Here is a 19,399-nt window from a genome sequence, read left to right as displayed (position 1 = left end):
AGGGCCATGTGGCGACAAAAGTTTGGGAAACTACTTGTGTTGGACACCTTAGCCCCACCGTTGGGCTGAAAAACATCCTAAACAGGACTCCTCCTGGAGACTGAATCCAAGGGCTGACAGGTGTTTTAGGGAACTTGACTTTTCCCTGGGGCCCCACAGGCTCCTCTCTCTTGACAGAGACTGAGTACATGCTCTCCCCAGGGCCATTTGCCAGCTTGGGCGCATGTAATTTTTTCTTTTGTTAGGGGGTGTTCTGGCCCGCTAGCCCTGCAAAGGCAAAATCAAATTACATTCTGTCTTGATTCAAATGACTCTTGTCTCTGGGGAAGCCCTGGGCTAGGCCTGCAGAAAATTGGTGAGGAGATTTTCTCAGCAGACCTCCAAGCTGATGCAACCTCTTTGTGTCTTTCAGTCGGCGGAGTTCTTCGAGATGCTGGAGAAAATGCAGGTGAGCATCCCCAAAGTGGGGAGGCCAAGCCCTGGGTGGGGGGTGGGGTGGGCCTGCTGCAGTGACCGTGCAGGCAACAAAACCAGGTAGAACATGGGAGCCTTGGAGGGTGGGGCAGAGAAGAGTGAACTGCCAGCCTCATGGCTGGGACTACCTCAGGCCATTTTTTGTGTTGAGTGGCACCGAGGATTCTGGGAAGGCTCCTGCCTGAAGATGGGAAGAAGACAGAAAGCAGAACCCCTCCAACAGAGCAGATGTGGGTATACCCCCACAGATGTGGGGAGGGCTTAAAATGGTCCATTGTTCCTGGAATGGGTGGGAAAGAAAGTCTGAAAAAGAAAGCCCTTTCTCAGGGGAGGTCATCTTGTATTGGAGGCAGACCGGAGTGGGAGAGACCCACTAGAGGTCAAAACTGCACCTAACACTCGCTAGCACAAGTTCCTTCCCTTTTCTGAGCCTCTGGTTCTTGTTTTCTGTCTACTCACAGCACTATTTTCACCTCCCTCCGACACCAAATGTGTGGTGGTTTTTCCCCCACCAAGCAATTCTGTGACACCAGCTGGCTGTCCTACAGTCAACTCCATTCTGACCCTGTCTACACAGAGAACACTTCCGATCCCACAGGGCAAGGGCTCTGCCCCACAGGTAGCCTCCTCACCACTTTCAATGCCAGTCATTAGTCCGTTATCACCTGTGTTTCTGACCAACAGGCTATAGATTTGAGGTTCCCCTGACCCCCTGCTCAGGTTCGGTCAGTTTGCTAGAGTAGCTCACAGAACTCAGAACAGTTTACTTACTGGATTATCAATTTACTATAAAGGAATCTGATTCAGGAACAGCCAGAAGGAAGAGTTGCAGGGAGCCAGGTGTGTGGGGGAAGGGGAAGAGCTTCCCTGACCTCAGGATGCACCTGTCTCCCTGCACCGCCATGCACGCACCAACTCAAGCTCTCTGAGCCTATCATTTGGTTTTTTATGGAGGGTTCAGTACTTAGGCATGATTGGTTCAAACTCCTGGGAGGCTGGAGGGGTGGGACTGCACGTTCCACCTCTCTAATAGTGGTTGGTTCCCTGGGCATCCAGCTCATCCTCAACGGTGTCCCAGAAGACACCTCTTTAACAAGGAATAGCCTTAGAGCTTTCACCTTTATGGCCCTGGAGCTGTTTCAGGAACCAAGTACGAAAGATGAAGGATTATAACAAAAGATGCTTCCAAATGCTCCCATTGCTCTCATTGCTTAGGAAATTCAACAGGTTTTAGGAACTCTCTGCCAGGAATGGGGTGAAGACCAAAATATTTATTATTACAAATTATGCCACAGCCCCTATAAATAATAATTAAATACCCACTTACAGAGTTGTTGGGATAAAATAATATATGTCAATACTTGCTAGGCACTGCAGAAAAATCAGTGTTCAAAACGGATTTGGGAGCCTTTCTAATCACCCCTCACCAAGGGGCCAGGGCTCCTAGGTAAGAACTGCTGCCGTGGGGAGTATGGGGGTGGGGCGGCGCATCCGGAAGGCTTAACTGATGTAAGTGGGAAGGATGAGAAGATGATGTGGACAAGAGCACATGTATTTTTTTTTTTTTTTAAGATTTTGTTTATTTAGTGGGAGTGAAAGGATGGGGAGGGGCAGAGGCAGGAGAGAAAGAGAGAATACCGAAAGCAGACTGTGTGTTGAGTGTGGAGCCCAGTGCAGGGCTTGATCCCACGGGCCTGAGATCATGACCTGAGCCGAAATCAAGAGTTAGACGCTTAACTGACTGAGCCAGCCAGGTGCCCCAACAGCACATGTATTTTTTCTTTTTTTTAAGATTTTATTTATTTATTTATCAGAGAGAGAGAGAGAGAGAGAGAGTGAGCAAACATAGACAGGAGAGCGGCAGGCAGAGGCAGAGGGAGAGGGAGAAGTAAGCTCCCAGCTGAGCAAGGAATCCCCCTCTCACCCCAGTGAGGGACTTGATCCCAGGATCCTGGGATCATGACCTGAGCTGAAGACAGATGCTTCACCGATTGAGCCACCCAGGCGTCTCTAGCACACGTATTTTAAGCACTTTTCTCAGCTTAGACACTGACAAGTGTTAGCCCCTTTCTTCCTGGTGAAACCCATAGGAAGCAGCTCTATTATTGCCAATGTCCCATCTTCACAGGTAAGAAAACTGAGGCACAGAGGTCTTGCTTAAAGCACTCAAGCACTCGTGGGTAGCAAGCAGTTTCCGAGCCAGAAGTCTTAGCCGTTATGAAGCTGTTTGCCCTAAGTAGATGGTACCAGCTCAAGGAAGGAAGGAAGGCTCTGTGGCAATGGTCTGGAGGTGCAAGAGGAGAGGCAGATAGGGTCCTGAGGTGCAGGGGGAGCTCCCGAGGTGTGCACAGGGAAGCCAGGTCTCCCTAGCCCTGGGGAAGTTCAGAAACCATTGGAGGGAAAAATCCTGCTAACGGTTGTGCCCTGTCACGAACAAGTGACTAAGAGCCTCCTCGGGGCCCAGCAGTGTGTGGACTGCACACTAACTTTATAGACATTTAGGGACCTTGGTCAGGTTATGGAAAGAGGATTGGCATGCGCTTTGACAGCGAGTGGTGGGAGCTAGCGTGTAATTACATGCTCAGCTGCCTCAGAGTAAAGCGGGGATTTTCACCCTGAGCTCTCGAAATCCCGGCTTTCTGGGGAAGCTGGCAGGGGATTTGCGGCTTCCCTGGCCTTCTCTTCATTTGTTCCCACAACCCACCAGTCCCTCACTCCCATCTGGAGACCCCAGCCCCCCACAAAGAGCTCTCTGTTTGAGCACGTAATTCAGCCTCACTTAACCGGCCTCCTTTGCTTCTGTTACTACACTGCTGGGCTTGACTTCTCAACCAGATTGAGACCCTCTTGAGGGCGATAGTCTGGCGTCTAGGCTCCCTTTGTATGTTTGTGGCAGCGGACCTCCAAGGGTCTGCCTATTCCATCTCTGTTGAGACGGCCAGGGACTGAAGAACTTCCCTGGCCTCCAAGAGGCCCACAGTTCCGGCTCCTCTGTATGGACAAAACCTCACATATGGGGAAATACTGGGAGTGAAGCAGGTGGCATGGTGTGGCCAGATCCCGTGCTTGGGTGTGGGTGCCACCGCTTCCCAGGCTGTGGCTGTGGACACTGAGTCTCAGAGCCATCAAGTGCTCTGTGAGTCATGGTAAGCTGAAACTCAGATCTGGGGCTCCTGACCCCCTATCTGAGAGGGGAGGAATTGGAAGAGGGCACAATCCCTATGAAGCAACGTGGACTAAGTAGACAAGCTTTGGGTCCATTTGGTCCTGGGTTCCGAGTTTTAACCCTGACACTGTCTAGCTGAGTGTCCTTGGTCAAGTGGCTTTAGCTCTCTGGTCCTCAGTTTCTTCATGGTAGGGAAAAAGGGGGATGATGACAATGCTGATTGCAAAGGCAGACCCACAGAGGGGAGAGGGCCCAGAGCTGGGCGTGGCTCTGTTGTCAGGGAGGGAAGGGGAAGGGAGGAGGTTTGCTTTCCTGCCCAGGCGCTGTTCCCAGGTATGGGTGACTAATGCAGGACAAACAAAACAAACTCCTGACATCACCCCCTTCCCCATCTGCCCAGTTTGCTTCCCTGGACAGGGTCTGCTGGGCCACCCAGGTGGTTGTCTCCCCGTGTGGGGAGAGGAGCACCTGTCCAGTGGGAGGGGTCCTCCCACACCCTCCTGAGCAATGCTGTAGAGTGACTCAGCCTGGAGAAGTCCGGAGACAGAGACGCTTAAATCTAAATCCAGTCAGTGAGCAGGAGCCCTGGGCTCAAGGGCCTGTGGGATAGGATAGTGCACTCGGATGGACAGCCTGGTTTCAAATCCAGGCCTTGCCACTCACTAGCTGTACAACCTCAGAAGCAGTCTACTCCCTGTGCCTCAGTTTCCCTTTGGTATAAAGGTGCCAAGGGCTTCAAAGGAGACAACAGTGGGAAGTTGCTGAGGAAGCTTAAAACCCCCATGTTATGATTAGGGTGGTTTTCTCTCCTAGTTGTCCCACCACTTCATACCCTTATTTAATTTATTCAGTTTTACTTAATGTATTCACTTATTTAATCTACTCATGTGCTCCCCTCTTGAAAAAAACCCGGTTAAGTCAGACCTTGACCATAGGAACGCTGGCCAAGGCACTGCTTCCCAGAAGCGAATGAGCCCCAGGCCCCCCTGCCTGTCACCTGTGAGTTTTCACCCCAGTGAGGGAGAGGAGCTGTGGAGGCAGTGGGTCCAGAGTGCTGGCTTCAACACCATTCAGACATGGGTTCCCATCCTTGCCCCTCACCTCCTGGTTCTAAGGGCCTGGTAGAGAGAGATTTGAGTGGCAGGGTGATACTTCTGCCTGGTGATAATGACCAAAGCAAAACCAGTCACTCTTTCAACGGCTGAACACGTCCTTTAACCTTGACTCCAGCAGTAGCTGTTACTACCATTCCCATTTTGCAGATGGGAACACTGAGCCACGGAGGTTTGGGACTTGCCCAGGGTTGTAAGTGGCAGTATTGGGACTTGAACCCTGGTGATCTCACTTGAGTCTGGGCTCTTCCCTTCCTCTCCTCCTGCCTTACTTGGAGCTGCCGTGAGGACTGAGTGTGACAAGGCATGTAATGTGTAAGCACCTGGCACATATCCGCTGTCACTGTTATTACCAACCCTATCAAGGCAGGTCCTTGAGAATCCCAAGGGAACCCTCCATTTGGCCCCTGTTTTATGACCTTTTCCTTCCCATGGATCCTCTTTTCCTTGTTTCCACAGGGGATCAAGCTTGAAGAGCAGAAGCCGGGCCCCCAGAAGAACAAGGTGGGCTGTGTGGATGAGGTGGGAGGGAGCCTGGTGGGCCTGGCAGGGGGATGGCTGGCATGCTGGGTCTGTAGGCTGCCATCTGCCTTTCACCAAGAGCTCCGTAAGTGGGTATGCCCGTGTCCACGGGTGCACAGTGGGCAATAGGAAGGCCCTGGCTTGTTGCCTTCAGGGCAGCCTTAGAGTGGCCTGGGGTGGAAGCCTTGGGTGAGACCTAATGCCTATGTCTCAGCCCAGCCCTTCTGTACCTGCTTCTGCAAATGAACTGCACATGGCATTTCAGGGCATCAGGCTTTGGGCTCCAGCAGCTCTCAGCTTCAGTTTCCTATCCTGAGGCCGGGGGTTGGGGCTGGGCATCTCATCACTTGGAGGTCAGCTCCCTTGCCTGAAGGGATCAGGGGTCCTCTTCCTGTTAAAGCTTCCTAAGGGGTGAAGCTGATGTCAGGAAAGGTGTGAAATTCACAGCCTTGGTACAGTGAAATTCACTGTACCAAGTGTCTAGCTAGGCAGGTTTGCGCTCTGTCAGTCTGGGGAAGCATCAAGGGAGGCCAGGTCCCAGAGCCTCTCTGCTGTTCTTGATCTGGTGTTATTCTCTTTGATGCTTTCAAAGCTCTGGTGTAGCCTGCCAGGTACCCTCAACCCCCTGACCTGGGAAAGGGGAATGAAGTAAACCTCAAACTTCACAGGCGCTGCTGGGGCTAATGGCAGCCTTATCTGATTTGTCTTGCAGGATGACTACATCCCGTACCCCAGCATTGATGAGGTAGGAGCCCCCTGGCCCCACCGTAGCCTGCCCTGGGTCTCATCTCTGGGGTAGGGCTGGGCGAGCTGGTGGTGCTAATGGTCCCTGCTCCACCCGACGTGGGAGAGGACCTCAGGCCTGAGACTGTAGCTCTATGGCCTCAGTTTTGTTGTGTTCAGATGGGGGTGCTGTTCGAAGCCTTGTAACTCTGGTCCAGCGTTAGTGAAGCTGGCAGATGTTGTTGGGCTTAAATTTGGAATTTGTGTTACTATATCTGGCCTCAAATACAGGGGTCTTCACCTTGGAGCAGTTCAAAGGTGGAGGGTATATACCACCTGCAACCCTCCTGTCCCTTCCCCCTGTAAAGCCAGGGCAGGCCTTAGTGTAAGACCTTCTCTCTGCCCCAGGTTGTGGAGAAGGGAGGCCCGTACCCCTTGATTGTCCTGCCCCAGTTTGGGGGCTACTGGATCGAGGACCCAGAGAACGTGGGGACGCCGACCTCCCTTGGCAGCAGCATCTGTGAGGAGGAGGAAGAGGACAGTCTCAGCCCCAGCACATTTGGCTATAAGCTCGAGTGCAGGGGCGAAGCCAGGGCCTACCGCAGGCACTTCCTGGGGAAGGTGAGGCTGAGGGCCCCACACCAAAGCATCTGAGGGCGGGGAGGGAAACCCGCCTGGCCTGGCCTCCTCTAGCATCCCTGTCTCTGTGTCTCCTCCTTCCTTGGCCTTCCCCCTCCCTAGGCCCTGCCACTGTCCTGCTATCCTGGGAAAGTCTGATTAGTGCTACTCCTGGGTTGGGGGAGGGGTGTGCAGAAGTCAGGAGGGCTCAGAGAGATGGGTCCTTGGAGGCACTGCTCCCAGCAGATGTTCTCGGAGGTGATGGGATGGATAGTGTTGTGGGGGCGGTGAAGGAGGGTGAAGGAGAAAATGTGTTCTTACACCTTGGAAGTCTTTGTCTCCATCTAAGTAGTCCAGTCTCCCCTGTCCTCACTCCAGCAGTCCCCAGGACACTTGTTCTGGATGATGCAGTGTGAGCCTCTGAGTGCTTATAAGTGACAGTTGCATTTCTCCAAATACATTCTGCTCTTCAGACTTGCCTGGTTCCCGAGGGCAGGTTCTGGGAGTCTCTAGCCTGAGGCAGTTTCGCAGAGTCTCATCTGCATGGTCCAATTCAGATTCCAGGGCCCCACGCTGATATGGCAGGTCTGCGGTGGGCTCCCTGAGCCTGAGAGAGACCTGCTGTCCAGAGGACCTCCTAGCTCCTCATGGGTGGAGGAGCCGGGGGCCTCCTAGCTTTGTTCCTGCAAATGGTCTGAATCAGCGAAAGCTGCCCCCTGGGAGCAAGGAGGTGGATGTGTGGGGTCCTTGGAGAAGAGTTTGAGTATCAGCGTTCAAGGTGGACTTGAGTGCTGGGTCTGTCCCTTCCTGGTTGTGTGACCCTGGGCAGTTACTTAACTGGCTTATTTCTCTGTGAAATGGGAATGATGATGTCATCTCCCCCATAAAGTTGTGGTTAAGATTAAAGGAGTCAATGTGCCTTAAGTCCTTAGTCCTTTGCCTGGCGCACCCCAGTGACTGTTGGAGTCTATTCCTGTGATCTCTCCTTCCTCCTTGTCCTCCTTCCCCTCCTCTTCCTCAGCAGCAGCCGTAGCAGAAGCATCCTTGTCTTTCCTCCTCGCTGCTGTGGGGCTTCTTGCTCCTGGGGAAGGAGGGGATTTGGGGGGCCATGTTTGGAACGTCCCCTCCTGCCTACTAACACCTGATTTCTGTTTCTAGGACCACCTAAACTTTTACTGTACTGGCAGCAGTTTGGGGAACTTGCTCCTGTCCATCAAGTGTGAGGAGGCGGAGGGCATCGAGTACCTTCGGGTCATTCTCAGGTGGGGCTGCTGTGCCTTTGGAGGCCACGCCTCTAGTGGCAGGGACCCAGAAATACCCGTCTGACCAGTCTGGTCTGGGTGTGCTGGCAGGGAGCCAACTGACTGGAGTCCCGGGCTCCGTTCTGGCTGCCAGGCCAAGAGACCAGGTGTTTCTGTCAGCCAGTGGATTGTGGGAGTCAGAGGGGTATCCTAGTCTCAAGGTCACCTAGGCCAACCCCCACCTGCCTTTCTGTCTTGTGGGGACCTTGGCTCTGAAGGAGTTGGGAAGAGAAACTTGAACTGGCTCATTCCAAGCCGTCCTGGGAGAGGGTTTGCCAGAACACTGCTTGTGGTGCGCGTCCCATCACGAAGATACGTCCCGAAGCTTCTCCGTGTGTGCTGGGCTCCTCGGGATGGAAAAGTGTTCCCAACGGGAGCACCTTTTTATAGCTAAGCCAGTGTACCTCTCTTGGTTCAAGGGCAGGAGTGAGACCTGATGTCCGTTTTGTTCCACTAACATGTTTTGTAAAACCTCCTTTGCACCAGGAAGCGTCATGAGGGCTGGGGATGCAATGATGACTGAGTGGAGGTCTGTTTTCTAAAGGCTTCTGGTCTAATGGGAGAGAAAAAACAGAGGATTTTAGTATGTGTCACAGGTATTATTTTAGTGATAGGCACAGGATGCTGTGGGAACACAGAGAGGCTGTATCTTATTTATCTCTGTCCCTGGTGGGCTGGTGGAAAAGCCTGGGAGGCCACGTGTTAGTGCTCAGCGAAGTGCTATGAACCTGTTAAGCTCCCAGTCTATAGTTGTTGAATCTAATTGGAAGTTCTTGATGGTGTTTGGAAAAAGCAATAACATTTTTTTTCTGCCCAGATTTTGAGATAAAATACGGGAGGGAGCAGGGGCACATAACTGTGCTGTGGGGGAAGGGTGTGTGTGCGCGCGCTGTGTATGGTACAAGGATGTTGTCAGCACCCGTCCAGTCTTGGTTTTTTATTAAGAAAGGAAACAGTTTTCTTTTTTCTTTTTTTTTTTTTAAGATTTTTATTTATTTATTTGACAGAGAGAGATCACAAGTAGGCAGAGAGGCAGGCAGAGAGTGAGAGAGGTGGAAGCAGGCTCTCCGCTGAGCAGAGAGCCCGATGCGGGATTCGATCCCAGGACCCCGAGATCACGACCCGAGCCAAAGGCAGTGGCTCAACCCACTGAGCCACCCAGGCGCCCCAGGAAACAGTTTTCTTTAGTGAGGTTTACTTGGCTAGCAAAATCATATTTGCAAGGCAAGGAGAAGGTAGTAACTAAATTGTTAGAGCAAATTTTTTTGAGGGAGTGATATGTAGATCTCCATCTCCAAATAAGATTTCGAGCTAGGTGAATCTCTGTAAAAATCATTTCTTTTCTTAGTAAAAATCAGATTTCTGAGTAAGATGACAATCGAACACAAGGATCTAACTCCTTTTTTCTAATATTATATCCTATCTGAAATGCTGCTTCAGAACTGAAAATTAGAGAAAGATGTCAGGAACACAACACACACTTTGAATATTTTAAGAAATAATTTATGGGGCAGTTAGGACTATAATGTGGACAACATTGAGAGCTAAAATCCAGCTCACCTTCCTTAGATAGCAGTGTAGCATGGGAATATATGAAATTGGAGATTCTGGGGGAGTCAGGACTCTTTCCACATGGAACCACTTTTTTGTTTTGGGTCAACAGCATTTAAAATCGATCCCCTGGGGAGCCCAAGGGCAAACTCAAGTGTGGCTTTTTGAAATAGAAAACCAGTGAGTAGGGTGGCAGGGAGAAGCCATACACCAGCTAGGAAGTTGGACAATCATATCATGTACTTGGGGTGATGGCCAGGCCAGACTGAAAACCAGACATAAAAAAAATTGGCCCTACAGCTTTAGAAGCTTTACCAGACACAAAGAAGAAATTATACAGAGGTGAAACTCCCTCGCTGGCAGCGACTCTTGTCCCAGCATCTTCCTTGTTCCCTGTAGTCTTCTAGATTATTTAACTGGTGTTTTAAGAGAACCAGCTCTCCAGCTTAAAATCCGAGAAGAGTATTCTGACAGCCTCTGTGTGTGCTATGAGAGTAGCCAAGAGGAGTTTACCCACTACTGGAAATGATAACATTCAATCGTCAACAAAGATTTCTTCTTTTTCAAGCTTGGATATAAAGAAGTAGGGAAAAAAGCCCTCACTGGTTACTGAAAGAAAAGATTCTGCATTAAAAAAAAGCATAACCTAGTATTTAGAAGGTAGGGAAATGACCAAATTTTAAGAAGGATTTACTACAGAAAGCCAAGTAAAATTTAGATGTCTATTAACTTTGTATTTTCAGCAAACTTCAAAAAAAAAAAAACCTGTATGAAAGAAAAGACAAAAGATAAAATAGGACAGCAGAATGAGATGAAAAATTGCTGGTTAAATTAAGGAAAGAATATAAGAAAACTGAAAGTGGTCAAAAGAATTTTAAATGGTTTTAGAAGCACTAAAGAGCAGAGTCTAGTTTGTGGGAAAACCAGTTAGTAATATTGAGATCAAGTTTGAGAGGCTTTCACATAATTCAGAGGAAAACACAACTCTAAAATGATGAGCAAAATTGTAATGAATAGGGAGGACAGTGAGCAGGAATTAAACATGTGGATAATTGATTTCTTAAGCTGATTGAAGATTTAACTCTGCAGATCAAAATGACTCACCAAGTATCAGACAAAATCAGTAAAAGAGAACTAAAAGCTGAACATATTTTGATGAAAATGTAGTATTCCATGGATATAGAATCACTGGTAGAATGAAAACCTTCCAGAATAAAGGAAGATAAAGAAAACATTAATGTATAAAAAAAGATAGGAAATAAAGAACCATAAATAAATAAAATGGAAGTCTGAGTACATATGATGTATAATAAATATAAATGAGGGAACTTCCACTATTAAATAGCAAAGATTCTCAGTTTGAGTCATCCCTTCATCCTCCCCTTACCCCACTAATCAATCAATCAATGTATCTGTATTTTCTTGAAGAAAGTAACTCAGTTTACTAAAGAAAGTAACTCAACAAAGAAAAGTGTTGAGAAAAAGTTATAGCAAATATAAAAAGGTAGCACGGTTGATGGTATTAAATGAAAAAGTAGAATTTGAGGCAAAAAAAGCAATCAGTGTAACAAAAAGGGCTATTATCTATTCATAGAAGATAAAGTCTTATTCAGTCAGGGCTTAATACATCCCAGACTTTGTCCAGGGATGGAGCTAATGTAAGGAATTAACTCATCTCTTGTTACTTGGCTCCAGAAAACATTCAATATGGATTAGGTATTCTTACTCCTGTTCTCATTCTCATTTATCATCTTCTTATGGACATGGACTATTTTAGTCTAGTGACGGTGATCCAAAGATAGATGGTATGGGAGAACAGAAAGAAGTTTATAAGAGCTTGAATGTGGAGTGTCTGTCTGTGTGTGTGTCTGTGTAAGTGTAAGTAAGGTTGAGAGGTCATGCTGGAGAGGCAAGGAAAAACAAAGTCAGATCTGGACCACATCTAGGAACTTAGATTTTTTTTTATGAGCCAGAGGCGAGCTCCTGAAAGGGGAATGTCATGATATGATTTGCGCTGTAGAATGATCACTGGCTAGAGTAAGGGGAATGTCTTGGAGGGAAGGCAAGGCCAGAAGCAGGAAGCAGGAAGTGACAGGCTGCTGTGAAGGGTCAGCTGTTATCATGTGATTAGACAGGCCATCAGGTTGCATAAGGTGTTTGCAGCCAGTTCTGATGGGAAGTGGACCAGAGTGCCTTGCACTGAGGATAGAGAAAAATGAATGGAAAGCTCCAAAACACCCAGGGAAAATTGACATTAAGAGAGACAGCTGAGGGGTACACAGGTATCTCAATTGGTTGTGTCTGCCTTTAGTTCAGGTTGTGATCCCAGGATCCTGGGCTTCTCTCTCCCTCTGCTGGTGTTCTCACATGCACTCTCTCTCTAAAATGAATAAATAAACAATCTTAAAAAAAAAAGCTGAAAATATCAACAAATGAACTGGTTTTACTGCTAATGAAATGCAAATAATGGTATACTTTCAAATGACTTAAATATATTTAATATCTGAAGAAGATAATAGCATCTGTAAAAGGGATAATAAATTATGATACATTGAATGAATGGATGAATCAAGAATGGATACACATGGGTACAAAATGAAAACAGTTGGAATTATGGGAAATAAAACAGTTAAAATTGAAAACCTCAATACATGGGATAAAATCTAGTCTTATATAATCGGTTTGGAATCAAGGCGTGAATCCGTGCATTGGAACATAGTCTCAAAGAATTCAGTCAGAGTACAACGCCGATAAAGTGACGAAATACGTGAAAAAAAAAGAAGATGTGTGGATAATAGACTGATAGCTTTTGTCATAGAGTCTCAGAGGGAAGAGGAGAAAATCAGTGGCGAAGAGATATCTAAAGAAATAATGGCTGGTGGGGCACCTGGGTGGCTCAGTGGGTTAAGCCTCTGCCTTCGGTTCAGGTCATGATCTCAGGGTTCTGGGATGGAGCCCCTCATTGTACTCTCTGCTCAGCAGAGAGTCTGCTTCCCCCTCTCTCTCTGCTTGCCTCTCTGCCTACTTGTGACCTCTCTCTTTCTCTAACAAATAAATAAAATCTTTTAAAAAAAGAAAAGACATAATGGCTGGGAATATTTCAGAATGGAAGAAAGCACCACACTGTGGTACTGAGCATGATTTTAAAACAAAGCAGTACTACTGGACACATTGAAGTGAAGCATTAGAACATCTAAGGGAAAGAGAACATTTTTAAAGCTTCCTAAGAATAAAGATACTCCTCTATGAAGTAATGACAACCTGGATGAGAGCAGACTTCTTATCAGCTATGGGACAATAGGACAGTGTCTTTAAAATGTTGGAGGAAAGAAAGAAAGGAAAGAAGAACAGAAAGAATCCTTTAACCTAAAATTCTATACCCAGAGAAACTCTCTGCAAACACAAAGTCAAACTGTTTTCAGACGAGAGAATTTCAGGCTATCCCTGAAAGAATTACTAAAGGATGTACTTCAGCCAGAAGAAAAGAGAAACCAGATGAAAAGATGTAAAAAGTGGCAAGGGTGCCTGGGTGGCACAGTTGGCTAAGTGTATGACTCTTGGTTTTGGCTCAGGGGCCCAGGTTAGTGTCATGGACTTGAATCATGTCAGGCTCTGTGATCAGTGAGGAAGACTCCTCTGCTTAGGATTCTTTCTCCCTCTGTTCCTATTGCTCAAGTGTGTGCATACTCTTTCTCTCTCTCAAAATAAAGAAATCTTAAAAAAAATAAAGTGGCAAGAAATAGGTCAACTGTGTTGATAAATTTAATTACTGAGGAGGGAAAAAGAATTAGTTTTGTGTGTTTAAAAAGAGACTTGACTTGCAATGACGTGGATGGAACTAGAACTAAGTGAAATGTCATCAAAATAAGACAATTATCATATGATCTCATGTGGAATTTAAGAAACAAAACAGGATCATAGGGGAAGAGAGGAAAAAAAATAAAAGAGACAAAATCAGAGAGGGAGACAAACCATAAGAGACTTAAAAAAAAAAGATTTTATTTATTTATTTGACAGAAACAGACACAGTGAGATAGGGAACACGAGCAGAAGGAGCGGGAGAGGGAGAAGCAGACTTCCTGCCAAGGCAGGGAGCCCAATGTGAGGCTCGATCCCAGGACCCTGGGATCATGACCTGAGCCAAAGGCAGACACCTAATGACTGAGCCACCCAGGCGCCCCCCATGAGACTTTTAATCATAGGAAACAAACTGAGGGTTGCTGGAGGTAGGAAGGATGATAGGGAGGGAAGAGGTCACTAGGAAGTGGGAAGGACGATTGGAAGAACAGAAGTAGGAAGGACCATAGGGAGGGAAGAGTTCGCTGAGTTACTATTTCCTTTTCCCTCCTCAGAAGAGACACAGCAAGGTAAGTTTAGAGTTTGTTAGAGAAATGTATAAAAATGTGTATTGGAAGTTATAGACATATAATCTGCAGCTCAAACTAGCAAAAGGATAAGGAGAATTTTTTTTTAAATTAAACTGAGGGCAGGAAAGGAGGAGTTTTAAAAAGGAAAGAAAGCACAGAATAACAGAAAACATAAAATAATAGCTATAATTCTAAATATATTAGTAATCACAATAAATTTAAATAGATTAATTTACCATATGAATATACTGGACTAGGAGACTAAAACTGAACTAAATTTACAGCTATATTCTTTCCCCACATTTGCCATTCTTTTTTAAAATTAAGTTTAATCCCAGTATTGTGAATATACTGTGTAATGTTAGTTTCAAGTATATAATATAGTTACTCAACAATTCCTTCCATTATTCAGTGCTCATCATGACAAGTGCACTCCTTAATCCCCATCACCTATTTTTCCCCATTCTTCCCCCCACGCCCTCTCTGTTCACATTCAGTTTGTTCTCTGTAGTTAAGTGTCTGTTTCTTGGTTTGTCTCTCTCTCTCTTTCTTTCCCTTTGCTCATTTGTTTTGTTTCTTAAATTCTACATATGAGTGAAATCATATGTTATTTGCCTTTCTTTGGCTTATTTTACTTAGCATTATACTCTCTAGCTCCAACCATGTCATTGCAAATGAAAAGATTTCATCCTTTTCATGGCTGAGTAATATCCCATTGCACAGATTCTTTATACATTCATTTATCAGTGGACACTTGGGCTATTTCCGTAATTTGGCTTTTGTAAATAATGCTACAATAAACATAGGGGTGCATCCCTTTGAATTAGTGTTTTTGTATTTTTGGGGGGGGAAATACCTCAGTAATGCGATTACTGGATCATAGGGTTTATAGCTCTATTCTTCTTATAAGATACCTACCTAAAGAAAAATAATGTTGAAAGGTTTAAAATAATAGAAATGGAAAATATACACTGGGAAAATCCTAACCAGTGCTTCCAGGTGGTATAGCAACATTAATATTAGACAAAATAGAATTTCAGGAACAAAGCATTAGTAAGGGTAAAGGGAGTACATTCCTTTGTAGCTTGGAAAAACTTCTCCGCACTCTTGGTTATTTCCTCCTGTATGGAAGGAATACTTCTGTGTAACACCCCTGACTCTCTCTGCCTTCTCTGATCGGTGGGTTAGAGAGCAAGAACTTGACATGTGTAGCCCTTTCTGTTTTTCCTCTTGGAATTGGCTGCCCACAGGGTACGCCCTCCACTCCTCTGTACTGGAGGCCCAACCTGAGCCAACCCCCTCCAGAGGAGGCTTGCCTCTTGCCCAGGCACCTGGGACCTGAAGGATAATCCTGGGGTTTAGTTAGAAGACCCATTTCATCTGTGTACTAAAGTGGGTGGCTTTTATCAGGAACGAAGGCGTTACTTTGACTTCTAATCCCTTGCTCTTAATTTTTTTGTTTCTGAATCTGTTCCTTATCTGGGTGGAGAAAAATGCCCTTTACTGGACCCACAGAAGGCTTCGCCCCCATGATGATAGAGAACAGTCCACCTCGAAGATCTAACAGTCATGGAGCTGTACTTAGTAATATAGTCTTGAATTCAGACAGGCAGAAACAGATAGGAATGTAATAGACAAATCCTCAGTTATAGTAGGAGAGTTTAGTAACATCTTTCAGACACCGATGGAAAAAGCAGATAATTGTAAATATATAGAAGATTTGAACAATACAGTTAACAAATCTGATCTTGTAACATACATTCCTGAACTCAACAAAACAAAACAATACATTGTTTTTAAACCCACATGGAACATGAAAAATGCCTGTGTAGTACATTAACTGATCTAAAATAATTAGCATACAGATTATGTTCTCTGAACTTGGGAAGATTAAGTGAGAAATCAACAATTACCGAAGGAAGAGAATATTTAGAAAGCTAAAAAAAAAAAAGAAGGCGACCCTTTAAATAACTTACGGATTAAAGAGGAAATCACGAAAGAACTGACAAAATATTTAGAACTGAATGACAGTGAAAATACCACCCAGCATTTTGTGAGATGCAGTTCAAGTGGTAGTTAGAAAGATGGATAGTTTTAAATGCATTTGTAAAAAAGAAGAAAGATTAACTGTGTAAGCATGCAGGTCAAGAAGTTAGAAAAAGAACAGCAGGAAGAAAAACCCCAAAGGAAATACAAAGGAAGGAAATAAAAAAGACAAAGAACAAGGCTAGTGAAGTAGAAAGCAACAATAAAAAGGAATGGAGACGACAAAGCCAAAAATTGTCTCTTTGGAAAGATTAATAAAATAGGTACACTCCCATCAAGGTCTGATTATGGAAAACAGAGAAAAGATACAAACAGATCATGTTAAGACACTGAAGGGAGGTGTGTGATTATAAGTACAGGTTAAGTCCTAAGAGAAGACCAAAACCCATACTATGTCACTGCACTGTTGGATAATTATATAGAAAAAAAAATGACTGAAATTGACTCAATAAGGAGTAGAAAACCTAAATATTCATCGTTAAATAAACTAAATTGATAGCCAAAGATATCCCACCTCCCTCACACCCCCCCCCCGACACCCCCCCCCCCCCCCCCCCCCGCCAAAACCCCCAGGAAGCCCAGAGATTTCAAGGATGAGTTTTAGCAAACCTTTAAGGAACATTAAGTCCCTGTGGTGTATGCAAAAGAATTCAAAGGTTCAGAATCTCCTCAGCAATTTTATGAGGCTGGGATAACACCTTGATATCAAAACCTGACAAGCGAAGTACAAGGAAAATAAAACAAAAAAGCCAGTGTCACTATTGATATGAAACTCTCAAGGAAATATTAACAAATTAAAGTCAGCAGGATATGAAAAAATAATACATCATAAGCAAGCGAGTTTTACCCATGGAATGAAAAGATGGCTCAACAGAAGTGTAATCTACCAGGTTAACAGATTAAAAACCATATGACTATCTCAGCAGATGCAGAAAGCATTCAGTAAAATTCAACACTTTCATAATGTGCTAAAGAAACCAGGGGAACAGGCTAAATTTAGAGTCTTACGGTGAATCCCTTTATAAAGCAACTTTCATCCCCTTTATATTTTGACTAAATCTAGATTTTCAAGTATTAGATTTTTCTTTTCATGAAGGCTTAATTGCATGTGAGAACACACATCTATCCAGAAGTTGTGCCCAGTTCTTTGGGAGAACACAAAACATCCCCACAACAACCCCAAAATCATGGTGAACTTGAAGGTGACTCTCCACACATCCCACATCTCGGTTGCAGAGATATAACAGTATACCCTCTTCCGGGATAAGTACAAGATTCCCCTTTCCCACTATTTGAGTGCAGCACCCAGCTCACGGGTTGGGTGAAATGCGGCAGATCTGACCCAGGGAGATGCAAAGCTAGTGTGCCTTGTGGTCTGGCGTGACCTCAGTGCTTTTCCTAACGGACTTCTTTTCTCATAGACCCCTTTTCTCACCTTCATTCACATGTGCAGGTCCAAAGTGAAGACAGTGCATGAAAGGATCCCCTTGGCTGGATTGAACAAGTTGCCCAGCGTCCCTCAGATTGCAAAGGTAACAACCAACCCCTGTGAGAAGCAGGCTTCCTCTCTTAAGCCCAGGGCTGGGGCGGGGGTGCAGGCTCGTCCAGAGAGGCTCTGTCCTTGGAGAGGGGGAAGGCCACTGTGCTCTTTGGCCCTTGATACCATGGTTGGGGTGAGGGAGGGCGATTGGCAGATGTCCTCATCTTGCCTACAACCTCCCCATCTCATCCTCACAGCTGAGGCTGCTCATGGCCTCCGCCCCCAAGTTCACAGCTGGTTCAGGGGACCAGAGGCATGGAAAGAAAGGGCTGGCTATGCAGAGTACTGTAGGACCTGAGAGGAAGAGAGGTGGGGTGGCCAGACAGTCTTCACAACACAGGAGAGATAGGCTGGAGGATGGCTAGGCTGTTGGTCCAGACAGAGGACACCCCCCAAGTGTCCTCTGGACACCTTGAGTAAGGAGCTAGGTCCATCAGCTGGTGGAGGGACCATGTCTCTGCTCTGAGATATTGGGAGCTTGAGAACTGAGTCAGCAAAGTGGGGTGAGAAGGATGGTCAGTTGGGTCAGACCCACCTGTTAGGAGTGAGAATGCCAAGCAGAATTGTGCTGAATGCCTTCTGTGTGGCCTCAGTTTATCAGGAAACCCCGGGAAGGTGAGTTGGCTTTCCTGGCCTCTAGTTAGTGAGCAGCAGAGCCAGAATTCAGCCCCAGGCCTTCTGACCCTGCAGCCCCAATGTTTTCAGTGGAAAGGCCCCTGAACTGTGTGTTTCTCTCTTCCTGCTTAGGCTTTCTGTGATGACGCTGTGGGGCTGAAATTCAACCCTGTCCTGTACCCCAAGGTGAGGACCTTCACCTCCTCCCCTCGCCCAGGGCTCTGTAGCTTGGCATGGATTTGTGTATCGGTGGCTCTGTGGGATGTTCTGTGTATCTTGGTGGGGTTTTGTGGGGTCTCCAATAAACCTCCATGTCTCTACCTCTCCCTGCTCACCCCTTTGCAAACTGGTCCACTGGAAACCTGCCCTTGACCATGCCTGGGGAGAGACCCACCTGAATTGGTCCCCATCTGTTGTGGGGGTGGTAGAGGGGTTGCAGTGTTGTGACCTCTCCCACTTATTCTCGTCATACTTCCTGGAGGCCCTTCTGATGTAGGGAGTAGTTCCACCTATAGCTGGAAGGTTAGTGCAGATCTAGTCTGTCATCATGGAGGAGCGAGGGGGCAGACCCCCGCTAAGAGAGAAAAGGCCAGATCGTGGCTTCCCGTTGCCAGTGTTACTGCAGCTCTGAGGCCTTACAGCCCCTGCACAGCCCTAGTTAATAAACAGGCTGGTTCTGTTATCAGTTTCCTTCGGACTGGCCTGAATTTGACCCCAGCTGTGGGAGTGTGGGTGGGCAGAGGAACAATAACAACAAAACTAAACCAACAAGCCCACTCAAGAACAATTATGGCACGACAGGACCTAAATCACTCATGGACAGTGAATTGCTTTAAATTGGTCACGGGAAGAGAGCTGGTGTGTAGACTGCTTCATGAGTCGGCAGGGTCTAGAGGGCCGGAAGGGGAAGTAAGTGGTGCTTCGAAGCTCACCCTGTGCACCCACACAGTGGCCGCGGAGGCTTGCTGGGGCTGGCTCAGTCCGTTCCCTGCACCCTGCTGCTTGTAGTGAGGGATGGCTAGCTGGAATGTTTGGGTGGGAAGAGAGGCCCTGTCCTGGCCGAGGAATCTGGCTCCCCCTGGAATACATGGCTTGGATGTTCATGGTTGTGCTTGACACCATTCATCTCTGTGCTGTGGAATGTGCCAGAGTCCCCTCTCTGACACCCTCTGGAGGCTCTCCCCAGAATAAGCTGCCCCCCATGGAGCGTTTTCTTTCATTCAGGCTGCCCTTCCCTTTATAATTAAAGCTGAATTAGTGAGTTTTAACTAAACATTAAAACCCTGTCACGAAGGCCTTATTTAACTACAAGCTTGGCAGTTTTTGTCATCAAATCCTGTCCGCCGAGAGAAGCTGGGGACGAT

The 19,399-nt window shown here is 46.5% G+C and overlaps 1 protein-coding gene across 4 annotated transcripts in view; it reads left to right on the top strand.

The window, feature by feature from the left end:
- RAP1GAP2 (RAP1 GTPase activating protein 2) overlaps positions 1–19,399 on the top strand; it is a 212,976-nt gene that overhangs the window by 154,416 nt on the left and 39,161 nt on the right. For all 4 annotated transcript variants that reach the window (XM_044248136.1, XM_044248138.1, XM_044248137.1 and 1 more), the window contains 7 exons: positions 413–448; positions 5,212–5,256; positions 5,987–6,019; positions 6,406–6,618; positions 7,774–7,877; positions 17,334–17,412; positions 18,168–18,221. In XM_044248136.1, coding sequence (XP_044104071.1) covers positions 413–448; positions 5,212–5,256; positions 5,987–6,019; positions 6,406–6,618; positions 7,774–7,877; positions 17,334–17,412; positions 18,168–18,221 — 564 coding nt within the window. The remainder of the gene's footprint in view (positions 1–412; positions 449–5,211; positions 5,257–5,986; positions 6,020–6,405; positions 6,619–7,773; positions 7,878–17,333; positions 17,413–18,167; positions 18,222–19,399) is intronic.

Source organism: Neovison vison, chromosome 5 (genome assembly GCF_020171115.1).
Source record: "Neovison vison isolate M4711 chromosome 5, ASM_NN_V1, whole genome shotgun sequence".
Taxonomy (NCBI): domain Eukaryota; kingdom Metazoa; phylum Chordata; class Mammalia; order Carnivora; family Mustelidae; genus Neogale; species Neogale vison.
Note: the sequence above shows the minus strand (reverse complement) of the source record. Positions and strands in the feature narration are given on the sequence as shown.